The following is a 19111-nucleotide window of genomic DNA, read 5'->3' on the forward strand; positions in this document are numbered from 1 at the left end:
GAAGCAGTACACACAGAAAGGAACAACCAGTATCAGTCATCTCAAAAACTTACCCAAAGGTAAAGAGTATCTCCATAACGAAGAGTCTATATCAACTAATGGGCAAAATACCTAGCTAGCATTAAATGATAATATTAAACTCACAAATATCAATATTAATTCTAAATTTAAATGGAATAAATGCTCCAGTCAAAGACACAGACACGCAAACTGAATAAAAAGTCAAAACACATCGGCACTCTGTACCAGATCCATCTCATCAGCAAGGACACACAAAGACTCAAAACAAAAGGTTGGAGGAAAACTCACCAATCAAATGGAGAGAGGAAAAAAAAAACAGGAGTTGTAACTTTCGTCTCTGACAAAATAGACTTCAATGGTAACAAAGACTAAAGGAAACAAAGAAGGACATTACATAATGATAAAAGGATCAATGCAACAATAGGAGTCAATGATCATAAATATATATACACCCAATATAGGAGCACCCAGATACGTAAGACAAGTTTTCAATGACTTATAAAGAGACTTGGACTACTGCACAATATTAGCGGGAGACTTTGACACCACATTGTTAATATTCGACAGATCAACAAGATAGAAAATTAACAGGGACATTTATGATTTGAACTCAGACCTGGAACAAGTAAACTCAGTGAATATTTATAGAATTCTTCACCCCAGGTTCACAGAACATACATTTTCCTCAGTATCACATTACACCTATTTTGAAAGTGACCACATAAATGGAAGCAAATCACTCTTCAGCATTTGCATAGCATTTCACAGATTTAAATGAAATATTGGTTGGCTGTTTGTTATTTTCTTTCCTTAAAAAAAAAATTTAGAAAATTCTGAAAATTTCCCATATAATAACATGTCTTATTTTTCCAATAGCTTGGTTGAGGTACAATTTAAATAACATAAAATCCACCCATTGCAAGAGTATAATTCATTTTAAAGAATTTATAGAGTTGTGCAACCATCACCAAAATCCCATCTTAGAACATTTCCATCACCATAAGGAGATCTCTTCTGTCCATTTGCAATCTATCCCATTCCCAGACAACCAGTATGCTGCTTTTCTTTCTTTTTTTTTGAGACACAGTCTTGCTCTGTCGCCCAGGCTAGAGTGCAGTGTCAGGATCTTGGCTCACTGCAGCCTCTGCCTCCCAGGTTCAAGTGATTCTCCTGCCACAGCCTCCCAAGTAACTGGGATTATAGGTATGCACCATGGCACCCAGCTAATTTTGTATTTCTAGCAGAGTGGGAGTTTCACCATGTTAGCCAGGCTGGTCTCAGACTCCTGACATCAAGTGATCCACCCACCTCAGACTCCCAAAATGCTGGGATTACAGGCCTGTGCCACCGTGCCCAGCTATCTGCTTTCTATCTCTCTATATAATTTGCCTTTTCTGGATAGTTCAAATAACTAAAATCATACAATATGTACTTGTTTTGAGTCTGAATCCTTTCACTTAACATAATGTTCTTGGAATTCATCCACGTTGTAGTTTATCCCAGAAGTTCTTTCTTTTTCTACCAAATATTAAATAGTATTCCACTGAATAGATATACCACATTTTGTTTATCCATTCATGGGTGGCTAGGCATTTCGAATTGTTTCCAATTTTTTACTAACATTATAAATAATGCTGCTATGAACACTAATGTACAAGTTTTTGTGTGGACATACATTTTCACTTCTCTTCTGTGGATACCTGGGAGGAATTGTTGAGATGAATGTTAAGTTTAACTTTTTTATTAAGAAAACTGCCATACTGTTTTCCAAAGTGGTTGTATTTTACATTGCTCCCATGGATGCATAAGTATTCCAGTTTCTCCACACCCTTACCAGTACTTTTTATTGTACTTCATGTTAATTATAGCCATGCTAGTGGGCATAATATGTTATCTCCTTATGGATTAAATTTGCATTTCTTTAATAATGAATACTATTGAGCACCTTTTCATGTGCTTATTAGCAATTATATATCTTCTTGGGTATTTCAGACATATTTTTTAATTCTCTTTATTAGGTTGAGGAAATATTCTCTGTTTGGAATGATCATATAATTTTTGTTCTTTATTCTATAAATATGTAGTATTATATTAATCAATTTTTAGGTACTAAACCAACCTTGCATTCCTGGGAAAAATTCCACTTGATAATGGTATTTAATCCATTTTATATGTTGCTACATTCAGTTTGCTAACACTTTGGCTGGGAAATTTTTTGTTTGTTTTTGTTTTTGTTTTTCCTTGAGACAGAGTCTTGCTCTTGTTGCCCAGGCTATAGTGTGGTGGCATGATCTCGGTTCACTGCAACCTCTGCCTCCCAGCTTCAAGCGATTCTCCTGCCTCAGCCTCCTGAGTTGCTGGAATTACAGGGGCCAGCTACCACATCCAACTAATTTTTTGTATTTTTAGTAGAGATAGGGTTTCAACATGTTCGTCAGTCTAGTCTCAAACTCCTGACCTCCAGTGATCCACCTGCTTCAGCCTCCCAAAGTGCTGGGATCAGGCGTGAGCTACCACACCCAGCCCAGTGTATAGTTTTTACAACACATCTCAGTTCATAAGCTAAATTTTTTTTTTTTGAAACAGAGTCTCACCCTGTCACCCAGGCTGGAGTGCAGTGTCACAATCTCGGCTCACTACAACGTCCACCTCCTGGGCTCACATGATTCTCCTGCCCTAGCCTTCCAAGTAGCTGGGACTACAGGTGCCCACCACTCACATGGCTAATTTTTTTGCATTTTAGTAGAGGCAGGGTTTCACTGTGGTGGCCAGATTGGTCTACAACTCCTGACCTCATGATCCACCCACCTAAGCCTCCCTAATTGCTGGGATTACAGGCATGAGCCACTGCACCCGGCCCATAAGCTACATTTTTGATAATTAAAGTGAAATTAGTGAAATGTAGTTCTATCTGAACAATAAAATTATGTTTAATGGGAAAACATTTTATACTCCCTCAGCTTTTCAAATTTTAAGTGAGTTAAAATTAAATACAATGTAAAATTAATGTTCTTAGTCTAACTGGCCACATTTCAAATGCTCTATAGCCATACATGGCTGCAGTGCTGGACAGCACAGCTTTAAACTATAAGCACTGTGAGTATTTAAAGGGTAAATATAATAATATAGGTGGTTCTTCAGTAGTACCTACAATACTGAATTAAAGAGATACAGTATATACAAAAGCATTCAGAAGAGTAATGCATTCAGAAGAGTAATACAAAGATTAGAGGCACTGAACTGGCATCATCCTCAAGGCCAATTAGTTAGCTTCCTTGACCAAGATAACATGGTATTTACCAGAATGTAGAATTATACCCACAGCTTACTGTAAGTATATTTACAAGCACTTTTATTCAACAAAGACAACAAATCTACTGCATTCAAACCAGGCTGTTTGAAAAAAATTACCTTATTTAATTTCTCATTTTAATCTTCAGTAGGTTAAAGGCTTAAAAATATCCATATAATTTATCTCACAAACATGAAAACATTTGTTGTTAACTTGTCTAGTGTGTTTTAATTGTACAATACTCTTCTTTCCAAAGTAATATAATCTACACAGATATATGTTAGTAGTATTAGCAGAACTCTAAATGAAATAAATAAAATTCTTCTAAATAAAATTTCACCAGCCCTACAATTCAAACTTTTCTCAGCCCATATTTCTGCCTTGCCCTTGTACACATATAATCCTGCAAAATTAAAATAAAATCTGAATACAACTTGATATTTGGCTTTTCCCACTAACATTACAAGTATTTCCTACGTTGCTACATAGTTTTCACATACATTACTGACTTCACAGCATATCAAAAATGTGTCATAATTTACTCAAATACTCTCCTTAGTATAATTTGATTGTTTCTCATTCTTTACTATGCTTTACTATTTTACAGTAATACTGTAAAAAGAACTAATGAATTAGCAAACATGAAAAGCAAGGTTTATTATCAACATTTCTTAACATAATCTAGGTAGCTGTGCATATTCTATTGCGTCACGAAAACGAAAGTTAGAAACATTACTACAGAGGACTGGTGCAAAGAGTATTGTTACTCACGTTAGAAAGGCATCAATTGCCTATATGTAAAAATGCCTTTTAAAAAGATCATTACTCTTTTCCATGTTGTTACCCTTAAAAGACTTATCTTGGATTAGCAATTCAATATTAAAGGCATGTAGTAATTTAAAAATCAATATGCTCCTCAAATTATACAAAAACTAGCACCAGAAATGTTTACGATCTAACGTGTAGTGAAAAATGCAGGATCAAATTTAGATGGGTATTATGATTAATATAAGAAAAATCATGTGTACAAAGAATAGGAAATGCATTAAAATTCTTTTAATGGCTATGCTGAGACATAGTGACTAAGGGTGATTGCCTATATTTCTTTCTCTACCATTGGTTTCACAGTATTTCAAAATATAATTTTGTTTGTTTGTTTGTGATGGAGTCTCGCAGTGCCATGCAGGCTGGCCACTAAATCCTGTGATTTCAAAATGAAAGGACCCTTTATCTTCTCTTGTATATTTGAATTATATGTTTCTTTCCTTAAAAATAAATATTTAAAATATGTTCTAAATGTGTACTCTATAAACAGCTTAAAAAGCTTCAATTAAGGATCGTGTTTAATGTTATGAAGCTAATATCCATTGAATTCTACAATTTTAGTATTGTCCATTACATTGATTATTAAAACAGTCTTTAGTGAGGGTTAGCCTCATTGTCCTGTGTTTTGTTTGGTGAATCTCTAAAGACTGATTATAAGAAAACAAATGTTATTTAGTCCAGAAAGAAAAAGTCTTTTTAAGAGGTCTGTGAGTGAAATATATTTATAAAGGGTCAATATGAGATTACCTGCATATAATTTAACTTTAGGAGGATTAATTTTCTCTAGCCCATGGTTTATCTGACACGCACCTAAGTTTCAATATCTTTTCCCACCTGGCAAATTTTTCTAACTAGTTTGATGACAGTCCAGGACTCTCCTTTGGGCATCTCCAATCATAGGGCTATATATGTCATTCTGAGATAATGGACTTATTTATCACTATATTCAAAACCTGGTGGGATTCGATTATTTTAGAAACGTTACTTGACTGTTTTACCCCCTAGACTTGAATAAAGTCTGGGAATAGTTGCCAGATAGAAACAGAAATGGAATGGTAGACAGTCTCTTTCAATGCCTAAGTAATAGCCTCTTAAGTTACTGTCAATACCTGACTGTAGTTCTGGATGATACGTGGCAAAAGGTTCTCAGATAATAAGAAAACAAACATTTAAAAAATAATATTATAAAATAAAAGCAGCTTTTAAAAATGTTCCAACATGAAAATTGCACTCTAAGTATTTGAGGGACTTTCTCCCAAACCCCACTCCAAACATACACCAATGTTAAAATTTAAAGAAAGAAAATTATAAACATATAGCCATGATCAAAAATTAAGTATCTCCATAGACAAAAACAAATGTAAATAGGGGTTAAGCTACAGGTCTCCTGGGCTTCATGACTACAAGTAGGCAGACAAAACCAGAAGTCTGACTCCCACGGAGTGATGAGGGCTGAAAGTACTCTACAAAGGCCTGGAATCATAGCCAGGCTTGCTGCTTGAAATCAGGAATTACAGTGGTACACCACCACCTGTGTGGAAAAAAAAAATGTGAAAAGTGAGAAGGACATTGCCTGTGGCTACAACTTATAAAACATTATGTATCTGAGATGTTAAGAGGCAATGGTTTTAGCCCCACAGTCGAGACCAGGCCAAGGGACCTGCAGGCTTGATATCTGGATCTGCAATGGCCCCAATGTAACCTCAGGAGGGAGCCCTAAGCTACCTATATAAGACTTACTTTTTGCCTAGGTGTCTCAGAAAAGAGTAAAAACAACTATAAAGCCACTAGGGAGAGGTGAAGAGAGAGGAGAGAGAAACTCCCACTCAAGATGGGCCTGAAAATTAAAATTCCACCTGCAGAAACATAATATTTCAATTATCAAAGAGAAATTATTTACTTCACAGTTTTACTACCTATATGCAATTCTTCTTAACCATGCCAAAGTCTAAAATGTTTTTATAACACAATGACAGGTTTGAAGCAGATACACAAACTGGACAACTGTACACAGGGGTGCTGCTTCAAGAGTCTATAGCAATTTCTGGCTACATTTTTAATTAAGTTTTTTCTGTAGCCTCTAAAAATGGCATTCAACAAATCATCTTATTTTTCAATTTTCCAAAAATTTCCTATTGCTGACTTTGAGAAACACTGGGAATTATTTATAGTAACCACAAATCATTCCTAGTATAGTGCCAAGACAACTATAACTACGGTGGCTTGAGTCGTCTCTAGGGTGGCTTTGGTACTTAACTAAAGACATGAAAACAAGTAGCCCCTCACTTTGCCCGTATTAGGGGGAAAAAAAGGAAAGCATTACTGTGTGGAGAAAATCAACCAATAATTATTTCCCTTGTGTATATTATTTTAAGGCATACAGAAAAATCATTCAGAAGTATATGTTCAGGGGTACTGCAGTAGACAGTGAATACATTGAAAGTAGATAAGAATTATGATTTAGGCTTTAAGAATCAAATTTCCACTGAGTACTATTATACAAAAACTTAGGTTGTTTCATAATCCCTATTGCTAGACACCATTGAGCAAGCTGGAAGAGCATCTGCTGGGAGTGCTATAGAAGAGACTCCTATATAAGGAAAGACACACTCATGAGGTCTCCGCCAACTTCAGGACTCTATTGTCAGTTTTTAAATTTTTGTTTTGTTGCTGTTTTTCCCTCAGCATAGAATGTTCAAAATCTTGGACACCAGTGCAATTTCCTGCATGTACGAAGTCCATTTGAAATAACAGGAGCTACATGTGTAATAACTGTCAACAATAAGACATACTTCGTTTTCTCAGCTATTTATGAAATTACAAAAGGTAAAGGCATAAAAATTGTTAATTAAGCATTCAGTTCAAAGGAAAGCAGGACTCATTAGGAGTTATGAAGAGGTAGCAGAGGCAGCTAATAAAAAAGGATGATGTTGGAATTCCTGATTGGTATTATAAAGAGCCAACAGACTGGTACACAAACAGAAATGTATCTAGCAATCTCTTTTTAAAATCATTTAATTAAAGAGTCTCTAATAATCAAAATAGATGACATCAGAGAATATAGTGAACATTTCATAGCTAGCAACATGTAAGATGGATGAGTTTCAGAATAGGGAGAATGAGCACCCTAAAAGCTAAAATTATAAAATAGGAACTCTGGTGATTTCTTGGTCAAAATATCACTAATGACCTAATACATTAAGTTAATAAATAACACTTAAAGAATTATAAAATATAATAGATGAGTTAGCAAAAGCAAATGACCAATTGTAGTTAAATTGATTACCTGAAACCACCCTTAGCAGACAAGCCATGCATGGAAGTTCAGACAACCAGTGTTCCTAGAACATCATGAACTTTATATCAATAGCCTTTACAGAACAAAGTACAGTCAAAATGTATAGTATAGACAACTAACTAGGAAGATGATAGCTAGCACAATTGGAACAATCTAAATACAAAACAATGAAAGCTACAAAATATGTAAACTACAAACTATGTCCCTGACAAAATGAAAACAATAATCAGTGATTTTACCCAAAAACATTTAGCTATATATACACAATACAGAAATGTTAATTCCTTAAGGCTGTGTTAGCCGAAGTATGCTATCCAACAAGCATTAGACATATTTAAGCACTTAAAATGAGCCAGTACAACTGATAAACCAAAATTTTAATTTTTATTAATTTATATTTAAATTGAAAAAGTGATATTCTATTTAGTTACTAGAAACTTTTGCTTACAACAATTTGGGCATGTGAATCTACTTGTTAGCTATATGCCTTAGGAAATCTCAATACAGATCAAGTATTTTCAATCAAAATTTGGCTTCCAAATTAAGGCGTGCTAGAAGTATAAATGTAAAATATACGCAGATTTTGATGACTTAGTACAAAAAGCTAAAATGTGAAATATTTAATTAATAATTTTTGTCCAGGTGCAGTGGCTCATGCCTGTAATCCCAGAACTCTGGGACGCTGAGGCAGGTGGATCACCTGAAGTCAGGAGTTCAAGATCAGCCTGACCAATATGGTGAAACTCCATCTCTACTAAAAACACAAAACTTAGCCGGGCATGGTGGCATGTGCCTGTAGTCCCAGCTACTTGGGAGGTTGAGATAGGTGAACTGCTTGAACCTGGGAGGTGGAGGTTGCAGTGATCCAAGATTGTGCCATTGCACTCCAGCAAGTGAGTCTCAGTCTCAAAAATAACAATGATAAATTTTTAAAATGAGATTCCATGTTGGAATAATATTTTAATATACTTGGTTAAATAATACACATTACCAAAATTAATTTCAGGCTGGACATGGTGGTGCATGCCTGTAATCCCAGCTACTTGGGAGGCTGAGGCAGGAGAATCTCTTGAACTCAGGAGGTGGAGGTTGCAGTGAGCATATTGCGCCACTGCACTCTAGCCTGAGTGACAAAGACTCCATTACAAAAAAAAATTTAATTTCACCTGTCTTTTAGATTCTTAAACATGATTTCTAGAAAATTTAACATCACCTCTGTGTTTTGTATCATATATCTATTGCACAGTGCTGCTCTAAGGGATCAATGGCTTGAAAAAGTCTGTCAGCTGTCAAAAATCTGAAATATCTGCAGTCAAGATTTGTATGTAAAATATTATCTTATCACCTAGTGTCACAAAATATTACTTTAGGCTACCCAGAATTTGAATACTTATACACTTCAAAGTCATTTGTATCCTCTTCATACAGAGGATGGTTACAGATCATTAAGGTATTACTCTAGAGTTACTGCAAACTTTGGTAACATTTAATGGCCATTCTGACATCCAGGGTAAGTAAACAAGTAAAGAATACTGATTCATCAAAGACTTACTGATTCTGTCTCTATCTAAATGCCCTTGCCCATACATTAAAAACTGCTTTTGTTTCCAAGAGAGCTAAACAAGGATCTTTAGTTTAGAAGAGATTTTGATAAGACTAATTTTATAAAACAATTTTATGTTTACATATATACTTTTATATTTACCTTATATTCCTTATAAGCTAAACACTTTATACTCAAATTTATACACTCAGTCTTTACACTCATAAATTTATAAATATATTTACCATATACATACTTACAAGTATATAAATGCATACACACACACACACACACACACACACACATACTCTCTGCCTCTCTCATAAATTTTCCCCTGGAAGAAAAGCATCAGAACTGCATGCATTAGCAGTGCTTTTCTAACCTCTTTCATATCATGGCACACCACAGAAAATTGTATTTGTAAGACACACTGGAGTAAACTGTTAAGGCTGCTCAAGGGCATCGCTATGTCAGCACACTTGCTTGCAGCACACCAATTGGGGCACTCGGTCTTAAAAGTCCCCGCAAAATACTGCAAGAACTCTCTGACTCATATTTTGTTTTCGCCTGTCTCATATTTTATTCTTACTTATGCCTACAGTTGTGAAAATACAACCCCTCAACATTTTAAATGGCAATATCCAAAGAAGGCCACAAGATGGAGATATTACTCCATTTTCATTTATATTTGTATTTACGCATTTTTCTGTGTATGTTTCTCTTTTCTGTCTACATCCATATCCTGCTTTCTTCCTCAGTGGTATTCTCAGCTACTGCCTCTATCTCTAACATTTATTCTAACTCCTCTGCAACTTGGTTTTAACTTGCTTTATTATAGAAATATATACTGAATGCTTTAATGATCTTTGCTTTTAATATTAAAAGCAGGCAAATAATTGAAATATTTTCTTCTAGTTCTATATTTCTGCACTTCCCTAAAATCAAGTCACTTTCATTTATACATTTTTATCCTGTGAGCAAACTTTTTTTTAAAAGATTGCTACCCACAATGTAATAAGTTAACCAAGAATTGTTTACTCTAATACATTCTATTACCTTGTAAAGCTGCAGATTTATTACTTTGTGTCTATATCACTCAAAACTTCTCTGGAACTTTTCTTTGAGAACAGTCCTCAAGGTAGTCTATGAGAATTACATGAAATTTATATTCAGATCTTTTTATCAATATAAACTATTTATCTGAGCTTGCTAACCTAATTTAGTCACCAAATTTAGCTCCAAATGACTATTAGCTATAGCTAAAAATCAAATCCAACTTTAAGATTTACTACTAATGAGGCTAATGTGAAGAATATGCTGCAAGCTTTGAAGGCAATTCAAAGCAAGAAGCTTCAGTGATGTTTTAAGAGATGGCAGCATGTTGAAAAACTGTGAAGCTTTCCAGAACAAATACTTGCAAAATCAATCTAATTTACTTTAAGTTAAACCTTATATACGGCCAAAGGTGTGACATAAAAAGTCATACGTTGATTCTGTAAAATTATAGAACTCCGCAACATGGCCATCATTTGAACTTTATAAAATGTCTAAACTAAAAGGCTTTATTTAAATACAAGAAGTCTATTTCCTACTACAGATAAAAGATCCATTCAGAAATATTGTATGATATAATTAGTTACAAGTCAAGTCACAATTTCCAGACTTCCTGCTTTATACATATTTATACATGTTAACTTCTGTAAATCAAATTTAATCACCAACTATTAATACAAAACACCACTTAAAGTCAGAAAAGAACCTAAATAGTAATCTTATCTGTTAACGGAAAGTGTGGTAATTGGAAATAACTGCTACTAAGATTTGCAATTTAAAAATTTTTCTAAAAGTCAGAGGTTTCTTTGTAATGTATAAATTCAGTTGGTCATGAAATAGATTCCTTAACCTGACCTATTTTAATGGTATAAATAAAGTCCTTAAAAATTGACTAGAAATAAGTTTCTACCTTCCTTATGTGTATGGACCCTAAGATTTCTCTGTGGTCTATTCAGACTTTCCCAGTAAATGGCAACAATGATCTTTTTCTTTCCGGTCATAACTCATTTTGACTACTGCTCACTATACATGTCACAGTCGGGTCTCATGTAACAGTTTAAAATTCTTGTTCCTTCTATAACCAGAAGTTGTATGTATTCCAGAATGTGTTTAACCAGAGAAATTACTATCTTTTAGAATTCTAATATTTGCTCTTGGTAGCATCTTAATATTGCTTCTTTTCCATTTTAATGCTGCTGCATATACTATGGCATGTCCTTTATTTAATTCTTGATCTTAGACTCTTAGCTTTAATATTAAACAACTCAAATTCTATTAGTTAACTGTGTAGCTGCAAAGAGCTTAATGCCTACTGCCTCAGTAGCAATAAAGCAGGCATCCATCTGATAATAAAGTATATTATTTTAAACACATACTCTAACCCAAAATGTAGAACGTGGCATGCCCTTACTTTTGCAATATGCCAGGTTACATACGAGATTTCAGTTGCTGGATGACATAATCAGAAACACTTATCAAATAAGTGAATGAATCCTAACCTTGCTTAATCTAGTATTATGTAAGATAGGGAATGAAACACAAATTCGAGATTAAATTTCTAATTAGGTCCTAATGACACTCTTAGACAAAAAAAATTCAGTAAATAAAAGTAATATTCAAATATCAACTATTCAGTTCTTAAAATGAAATACTATGCTGTTATTTTAAACATGTAATCATATTTTTACATTCATTAGTATAGGGCCCATCTTTTATAATTAAGTGTTTTGATGAAAATAAAGATTTTTGAAAATATGACTGTAACTTCCTTATAAAATGATCTAGGGTCCTGTTTACCCAATCAGAAGTCTCTCTTTCCACTGCAATTCCTTTCCTTTATCTCTCTATAACTCTGTAAGAAAGGCTTTGGAATTGTTTTTAACTATAGGTGGAATTAACTGGTATCATTACTGGCTAAATACCCGATAAAGCCCACATTAGAAAACAGTTCTGAAAGTCACAGTAGCATTTGTGGAATAACTAGTTCACTTAAAGAGAGCATAACAAAGCTGAGAAAAGGTTTAGTAAAGATACTAGGCATTTTATCACAGTACTTTTATTGGAATTATTTAAAATTGCCATATAAATTCTCCTCTCAGTAATCAAGTCAAATAACTTTCACCTCTGTTTTATTCTTAGCATTCAACAAAATATGATTTTGAAATTCACCACATTAAACCAATCACTAGGTAAAACAGTGACACATATAATATTCTCTAGGAATAACTGTAATAGCAGAAGCTAATTCCACTTTCCCAGTTCACCTTAAGCTATTATCTATGAATAATAAAAGATAAAATATCCTGAGTGTTCTCATAATTAGTGTAAAGAAAAAACTGAGAATAGCATAAAGTGAAAAAGGAAACTTAAAACTAAAAGAAAATCTCTGTTCCATCAGCTCTAGATTATATGTGGCAAAATTTTCACAATAGACTTGCTTTATCCCATAAAATTGTCTCAGGCATCTTCCACTAAACTACATTACCATATTACAAAAACAGTGTGTACATAAGAAACTAATTTTATGATAATTCAATCTGATGCAAAGACATAGACAATTAAACACATATTCAGCTCTAACTCTATGCATACCTACATCAGAAATATAAATGAGCGAAAGATTATCTACCATTCTAGATTTTGTGTATCTTTTTTCAAATTAAAAAAAATTAGATTCTACAATAAAAATAGGGAAGCTATTATTATATAACACACATGTACAGAGGATAGACTCAACAGAGAAAGACTGTACTACATTCCACACCACAAGCTAAGTGGATTCCACCACAAGAATCAATGGAGAAAACTGATAATCACAGTACAAATTCACTGTCATCCATGAATGAAATCATTATCCTCATTTCTAAAAGGACTGTGATAGGCTTTGGGGATGCCCCATTAACTGGTTTTTCCCACCCAAAAAACTGAGTGGACACAGGAGTCAGGCAGACAAGAGATGAACTGTCACTTTTATAATTGATACAACTATTGAAGAATATAGATTAGGTGTGATGGCCAAATGGGCTTGCTAGCAATTTTTGTCCTCTTCTTTACAGTCTAGACTTCGAGACAGCATGCTCAAGATTAAGTCTGCTTAGGATAATTGCCTTACTGGTCTGGGTAGAGAGGTGCAAAGAGAGTGATTCCCACTGCTGATAGTTTTCTGATTGAATAGCTCTTCCTAATCAAGCAAAACAGAACAAAGGCAATCACCCTCCAGCCAGGTAACTCACACCTCCCTGGAAAGATGTAAGAAATGGGTCATGTGATCAGTGGTGGTGTTTTATGGAATTTACTCCCCACCATGGAACATGGATGAATGGGTAATAATTGCCCCTCCTCTAAACAGGTTGGCTAATCTGTACATTTGAAAATATAGATTGAATGAGCTTAAAAAGTTTATTAATTCTTATTTAAAAATTAAAATCCAAATATTTTATAAGCACATGTCAATAATAGCTTTCTACTGTTAACCAAGTTTTGGCATTCATTTGAATATAAAGAGTTAGTTATAAAACATGAGAGAGAGAATGAAGCACATTTTCTAGTTACATAAATAGAAGTCTATAATGACTGACTAGCACCATGAAGACACCTCTGACTTCAGCATCGAGTAAATACTACAAAACTTAAGATAATTTAGCTTGTCATGATTTCAATTCACAGATTTTAAAAAATGAATATGAAGTGTTTACTGTTGGCCAGAATTACTGTACAAAGGATAAGGAAAGCCATGGTCCCAAAAGATAATTAAAAGAAATACAGAGGCCGGGTGCATTGGCTCACACGTGTAATCCCAGCACTTTGGGAGGCTGAGGTGGGTGGATCACTTGAAATCAGGAGTTCAAGAACAGCCTGACCATCATGGCAAAACCCCATCTCTACTAAAAATACAAAATTAGCCAGGCATGGTGGCAGGCACCTGTAATATCAGCTACTCGGGAGGCTGAGGCAGGAGAATCACTTGAACCCAGGAGGCAAAGGTTGCAGTGAGCCAAGATCGTGCCATTGCACTCCAGCCTGAGCAACACTCCATAGAAAGAAAGAAAGAGAGAGAAGAAAGAAAAGAATTGCCATTGACCCCACAAGAAGTACAGGTGTTCAAGAAGCAGGTGCTGTTACACAAAATATATATACTGTGCAGAAACCTATAATTTAAGTTGGTAACCAAAGATCTTTCAACAGCACATCTTTTTTCCTACCCTCTTCTCATCTTTCCCCCATCTCCTCTGAAAAGATGCAATATCCACATTGGAATGCCCTATTATTAAAGTCATTCTAAAAACAGTATGAACTAATAAGTCATCTGTATATACCCTCTTCCTAAAGACTTCTGCAAACCCTTTCTAGACTTCTGGAACAAACTTGAAATCTAAGAATACTTGGAAGGAGATTATTCTGCTGCCTGAAGGCTGTAAAAAATTATATAGAAGTAAAACTTGTTGAGTAAAAACTATCAAGCAACAACCTGGTTTGGAGAATTGCTGTTTACATTTAGTTACAATGTTTATAATGTTTGATTCAATAAATATTTAAGTGTCTACTATTGCCTTACTATGAAGAAAATAAAAAGCTACCATCTGTCCTAAAAATGAGGCAACTAACTTGCCCAAGGTCATAAGGTGGTCTGGTCCAAGTTCTAAGTCATCTGCTATTCAAATTATAGAGCTTAGAGAGTAAGTCTGAGTTATCTTAGACCTGGTGGAGAAGGGGATAAAGAAGATGCCACTGTCAGTCACTACCATCTCTGGCTTCTAGTTTAGGATGTGGATATTTCAAAGGAATTTTCTATATGAATTGTCTCCAATTCTTCCCTTTTATTCTCTCCTGAAACCAATATATCCAGACTATTAATCTCACCAATTCACCAAAACAGTTCTTACTGAGGTAGCCAATGACCTCCACACTGTTAATTCCAACAGTGAAGTCTCAGAGCTCATCTCATTTGAATCACCATCTTCATTTAACCCAGCTGATCACCTTCTCTTCTTTCAAACACTTTCTTCACATGACTTGAGAGAACCTTGTCTTGGTTTGCCTCCTACCTCACTGGCTGTTCCTGCTCAATCTCCTTTGTTGATTCCCCTCCATTTCCTTGACTCTTAAAGTCTGGGCTCGCCAAGGCTTAGTTCCCAGATCTCTTCTCTTTTACATTCTTTTACTCCCTTAACTCATTCAGTTTTGTGGCTTCAAGTTACTCTGTAAGTGGCAGGGACTCCCAAATTCCTATCCGCAGGCCAAACTTTTCTTCTTGTAACTCTACACCTGAATAATCAATTGCCTACGTACCAGCTCAACTTCAATGTTTAATAGACACCCCAAATTTAGCATGTCCAAAAACCAGATTCCTGATGTTCTCCAAACCAGGCTCCTAATCCAGGATTCCCCATTTTGATAAATGGCAATTGCATCCTTCCAGTTACTGTAGCCAAAATCTTTAGAATTAATCTTCAATTTCTCTTTTTTTCCTCACATACCACAGTCAAGCCATCAGTAAAATTCTCTTCGCTCCACGTTGAAATTAAATCCTGAATCTGACCACTTTGCACCATCTCCACTGCTACCACCCAGGTCCAATCTATACCACAATTATCCCTCTAAGTAACTAGTGCCTCACAGACTATACTCAGCACAGTAAAGAGATCATTTTGAAATTCAAGTCAAATCATGTATCTTTTCTGTTCAAACACCACCTCCCCAACTTACTTGTAAGTAAAAGCCCAAGTCCTTACAAGGGCCTACGAAGCCCTACATGGTCTTCCCTTACCACCTATAACTCAGATCTCATCTCCTATTACTGTTCTCCTTGGTCCCTCTGCTCTGGCCACACTGCCTGCCCTGCTATTCCTCAAACAGGCAAGCTCCTGCCTCCTGGCCTTTGCATTTACTGTCTACTCCTCCTTGAATGCCCTTCCACTACGCTACAGTCTGAATGTTTTTTTCCCTCCAAAGTTCATATGTTGAAATCTAATCCCCAATGTAACAGTAATACAAGATGGGGGTCTCTGTGAGGTGATTATACATGAAGGTGGAGTCCTAATGGATGAAATTAGTGCCCACATAAAAGAAGCCCCACAGAGCTGCCCTGTCCCTACCACCATGTGAGCACAGGCAGGAAGGTGCCATCTATGAGCCAGAATGCCCTCACTAAGCACAGAATCTGTTGGTGCCTTAATCTTGGATTTCCCAGCCTCCAGAATCGTGAGAAATCAAGTTCTGCTGTTGAAAAGCTGTCTAGTTTATAGCATTTTGCTATGGAAGCCCAAATGGCCTACAACACAACACTTATCCACAGGGCTTACTCCCTGTCTTCTCTCAGAGGCCTCTGTGACCATATAAAATTTATATTTACTTACTTGGTTGTTTACTACGTGTTTCTCCCTACTAAACTGTAAGTTTAGGAGTTTTGTTCTATATAAAGGCCAACTCCTAATGCTTAAAATCCAATAGGCACCAAATAAATCTCTGTTGCATGAATGACAACAAGAAGAGATTAGTGAATAGAGCCACATCACCATTTTCAGTAGCCTACCTACTGTGTCCTGGTTCCTCATGTCTGGCTAGTCACCAAATGACTCTGGCTTGAAAACTGCACATGAAAGACCTTGGGGCAGGCTGTGTTTGTCTCTACCAAATTTCTGTTTTCTGAAAGTCATTGTCAAATTATACCTTGACAAAGAATCTTCTTGGTTACCTATGCTTCTTTATTTTCTTATCTTTCCCCAGAGTGCTCTGGTTGTTCACACTTCCTAATTAACTATGCAAATCAAGTTACATGAAATTATAAATGAAAATTCTATGAGAGTTCACATGAAAGGCTAGATTACATAATCTAAATTTTAAACTACTGATACTGAATTTCTGTTCTCTTAAAGGCACTTAGTTTTTCATGAATAACTGAATCTTCAAGATTTTTGGATAGGTTATGTGTAAAACCTACAGAATGTAATCAATGATGATAAATTTGAATTATTTCCAATATTAAAGTCATTCTTAAAAGTCATCAGAGTTTCACTAATTATTTTTACACATACTCCAACATTTACTTTGAAAATGAGGTATATAGTGTCTCTGTGTGCAGGGAGTGGCACCAGGTAATAGATCATAAACATGGTTACTACAAAGTTGCTTGCACATATGAATCTGAAGTGTGAAATGCCTATACTTTGTAACTCTTACAAAAATAAAAAAATTGTTAAACTCATGGTACCCTGGCAACCTAGCAATTTTATATTCAGTAATAGAATCAAAATGCCACGTTTGAAAATTAAAATTCAGTGCAAGTTCAATAGTTCACCCACATTTATGATAACCTAAGGGGAGAGGTGATGTACATTTCATATCTAGTCATGTGAAGTGTGCCTTGAATGACAACTACAGTAAACATTAATTTTTTACTCCCACAACTATTCAAAGCATTGTACAAAGGGCTCATTCAGATCGTGTGAAGTGTACATCTTTCACCCCACAAGCCTGAAATCCACGAAATGTCATCTCCTTGGCACGAGGCTTCAAGTAGAGAGACTGGATATCTACCCTCACTCAACCACCCTCAATGGTATAACTAAAGCAACATATGGATTTTACGAGTTAATGTCTCAAGCTAAAAAAGAAAGCAAAATGAAACAACAGGAAAAGAAAAACAACAACAACCCAATCCAACATTACTGGTTGGGGGCTTCTCTTCCAATTGCACCCCAAGTTCTCTGCTGCTCAAAAAACTTAACAGCTCCAACTTGGTAGAGGTTTCAGATTCCTCCAGATTTCTAAACTGTGATAGGAATCCCTACCTAACAGGCTAAAAAGGTGACAGAGTGCAAGGTAAGAAAAACTTCTGCAACAGACACTGGCTGCAGTGCTTTTCTATCTTCCCAGAAGGGAAGCGGAGGGAGGCAGCTGAAATAAGAATAAGGATGAGGTCAAGTGTCGGTGGAAGATGACCATTAGGGTGAGAAGTGGCTGCTCTTTCTCACATTCAGGGGGACAGGAAGGCAAAGGTTAGGTGTTAAATTAAAAAAAAAAAAAAAAAAAAAAGGCCTACCCACACTACTCTTACTTCTTCCTCCAGCACAGCTGGAGGGGGAAGGCTCTTCCCCAGAACGCCAGAGCAGAGAGAAGACATCCCACCCCAGGCCGTAGACGCCTTCCAGCCTGTCACTGAAACTGGGACTAGAAAAGTTGGAGCAGGAGTGAGGATCTGGGGAAGGCGGACACGTCCTTCCGAGTGTGGGGACCCTGGTGGCCTGAGCTGAGGGCAGCCAGAGCCCGGGGTGACCAAGCCTTGCCCACCGTGCTCGGCTCTCTTGGAGGAACCCGGGTCGCCTGCCGCCTGCCCTGGCTCCTCTCCGCCCGGCCCAGCGCGCCTTCGCGCTTACCTGCTGTACCCCGAGGAACTGGTAGAAGTTGAGCTGCACCTCCTCCACCAAGTCAAACAACTCCAGGTCTCCGCTCTCCCAGCCGCGCGCTGGCGCCACCGCCGCTAGCAGGAGCAGCAGCAACGGCCACAGGAGCGGCGTCCGCGGCGGTGGCGGCGGGAACGGCCCCAGCCCGAGCTGGCGGCGCCCAGGAAGCTGAGCCGGCCGGGAGCCAGGAGCCGTCATCGCGCTGGGCTCGGAAAGGTCACCCGCGGCGCAGCGCCGTTGGTCGAGAGCAGGGACGTGGCGGGGGTCGCAGGTTGTGGGGAACAGCGCCTGTCAGTGAAAAGCGCGGGCAGGCGCACCGGAGTGACCCGCCGGCCAGCCGGCCCCAGAGGGAGCGCGGAGGTGGCGGGAGCTAGCGGCCGGACAGATAAGTGGGCAGGCGGGGGCCACAGCCTGAGCCACCTTCCGCCGACCCTCGCCCCTAGGCCTACACTCAGCTGGAGAGCCAGCGCCCGGCGCTGGGGCTGCACAGGGGGAGAGGCTTCCCTTGGCGTCAGCCTATCCCAGGCCTCTCTTCCGGTGACATCACGTCTCCTAGCAACCGCAGGGAAGGGGGCGTGGCCGGAAGTCGGGACGCCGAACGCCCCAAATCTGGGTCGGGGGGAAATTCCTCTCAGTAGGTCGCGCGCACCAAGGAGCTGTACCTGTGCCCACACGGG

General features: G+C 37.2%; 1 protein-coding gene across 1 annotated transcript in view; it reads right to left on the reverse strand.

The window, feature by feature from the left end:
- Positions 1-18887, reverse strand: part of DNAJC1 (DnaJ heat shock protein family (Hsp40) member C1) — a 238681-nt gene extending 219794 nt beyond the window's left edge. The window contains exon 1 of the mRNA XM_002750091.5: positions 18408-18887. Within this exon, the coding sequence (XP_002750137.1) occupies positions 18408-18632 (225 nt within the window). The 5' untranslated portion in view covers positions 18633-18887. The remainder of the gene's footprint in view (positions 1-18407) is intronic.
- Between the last annotated feature and the right edge of the window lie 224 nt (positions 18888-19111).

This window comes from Callithrix jacchus, chromosome 7 (assembly GCF_049354715.1).
Source record: "Callithrix jacchus isolate 240 chromosome 7, calJac240_pri, whole genome shotgun sequence".
NCBI classification, from domain to species: Eukaryota; Metazoa; Chordata; class Mammalia; order Primates; family Cebidae; genus Callithrix; species Callithrix jacchus.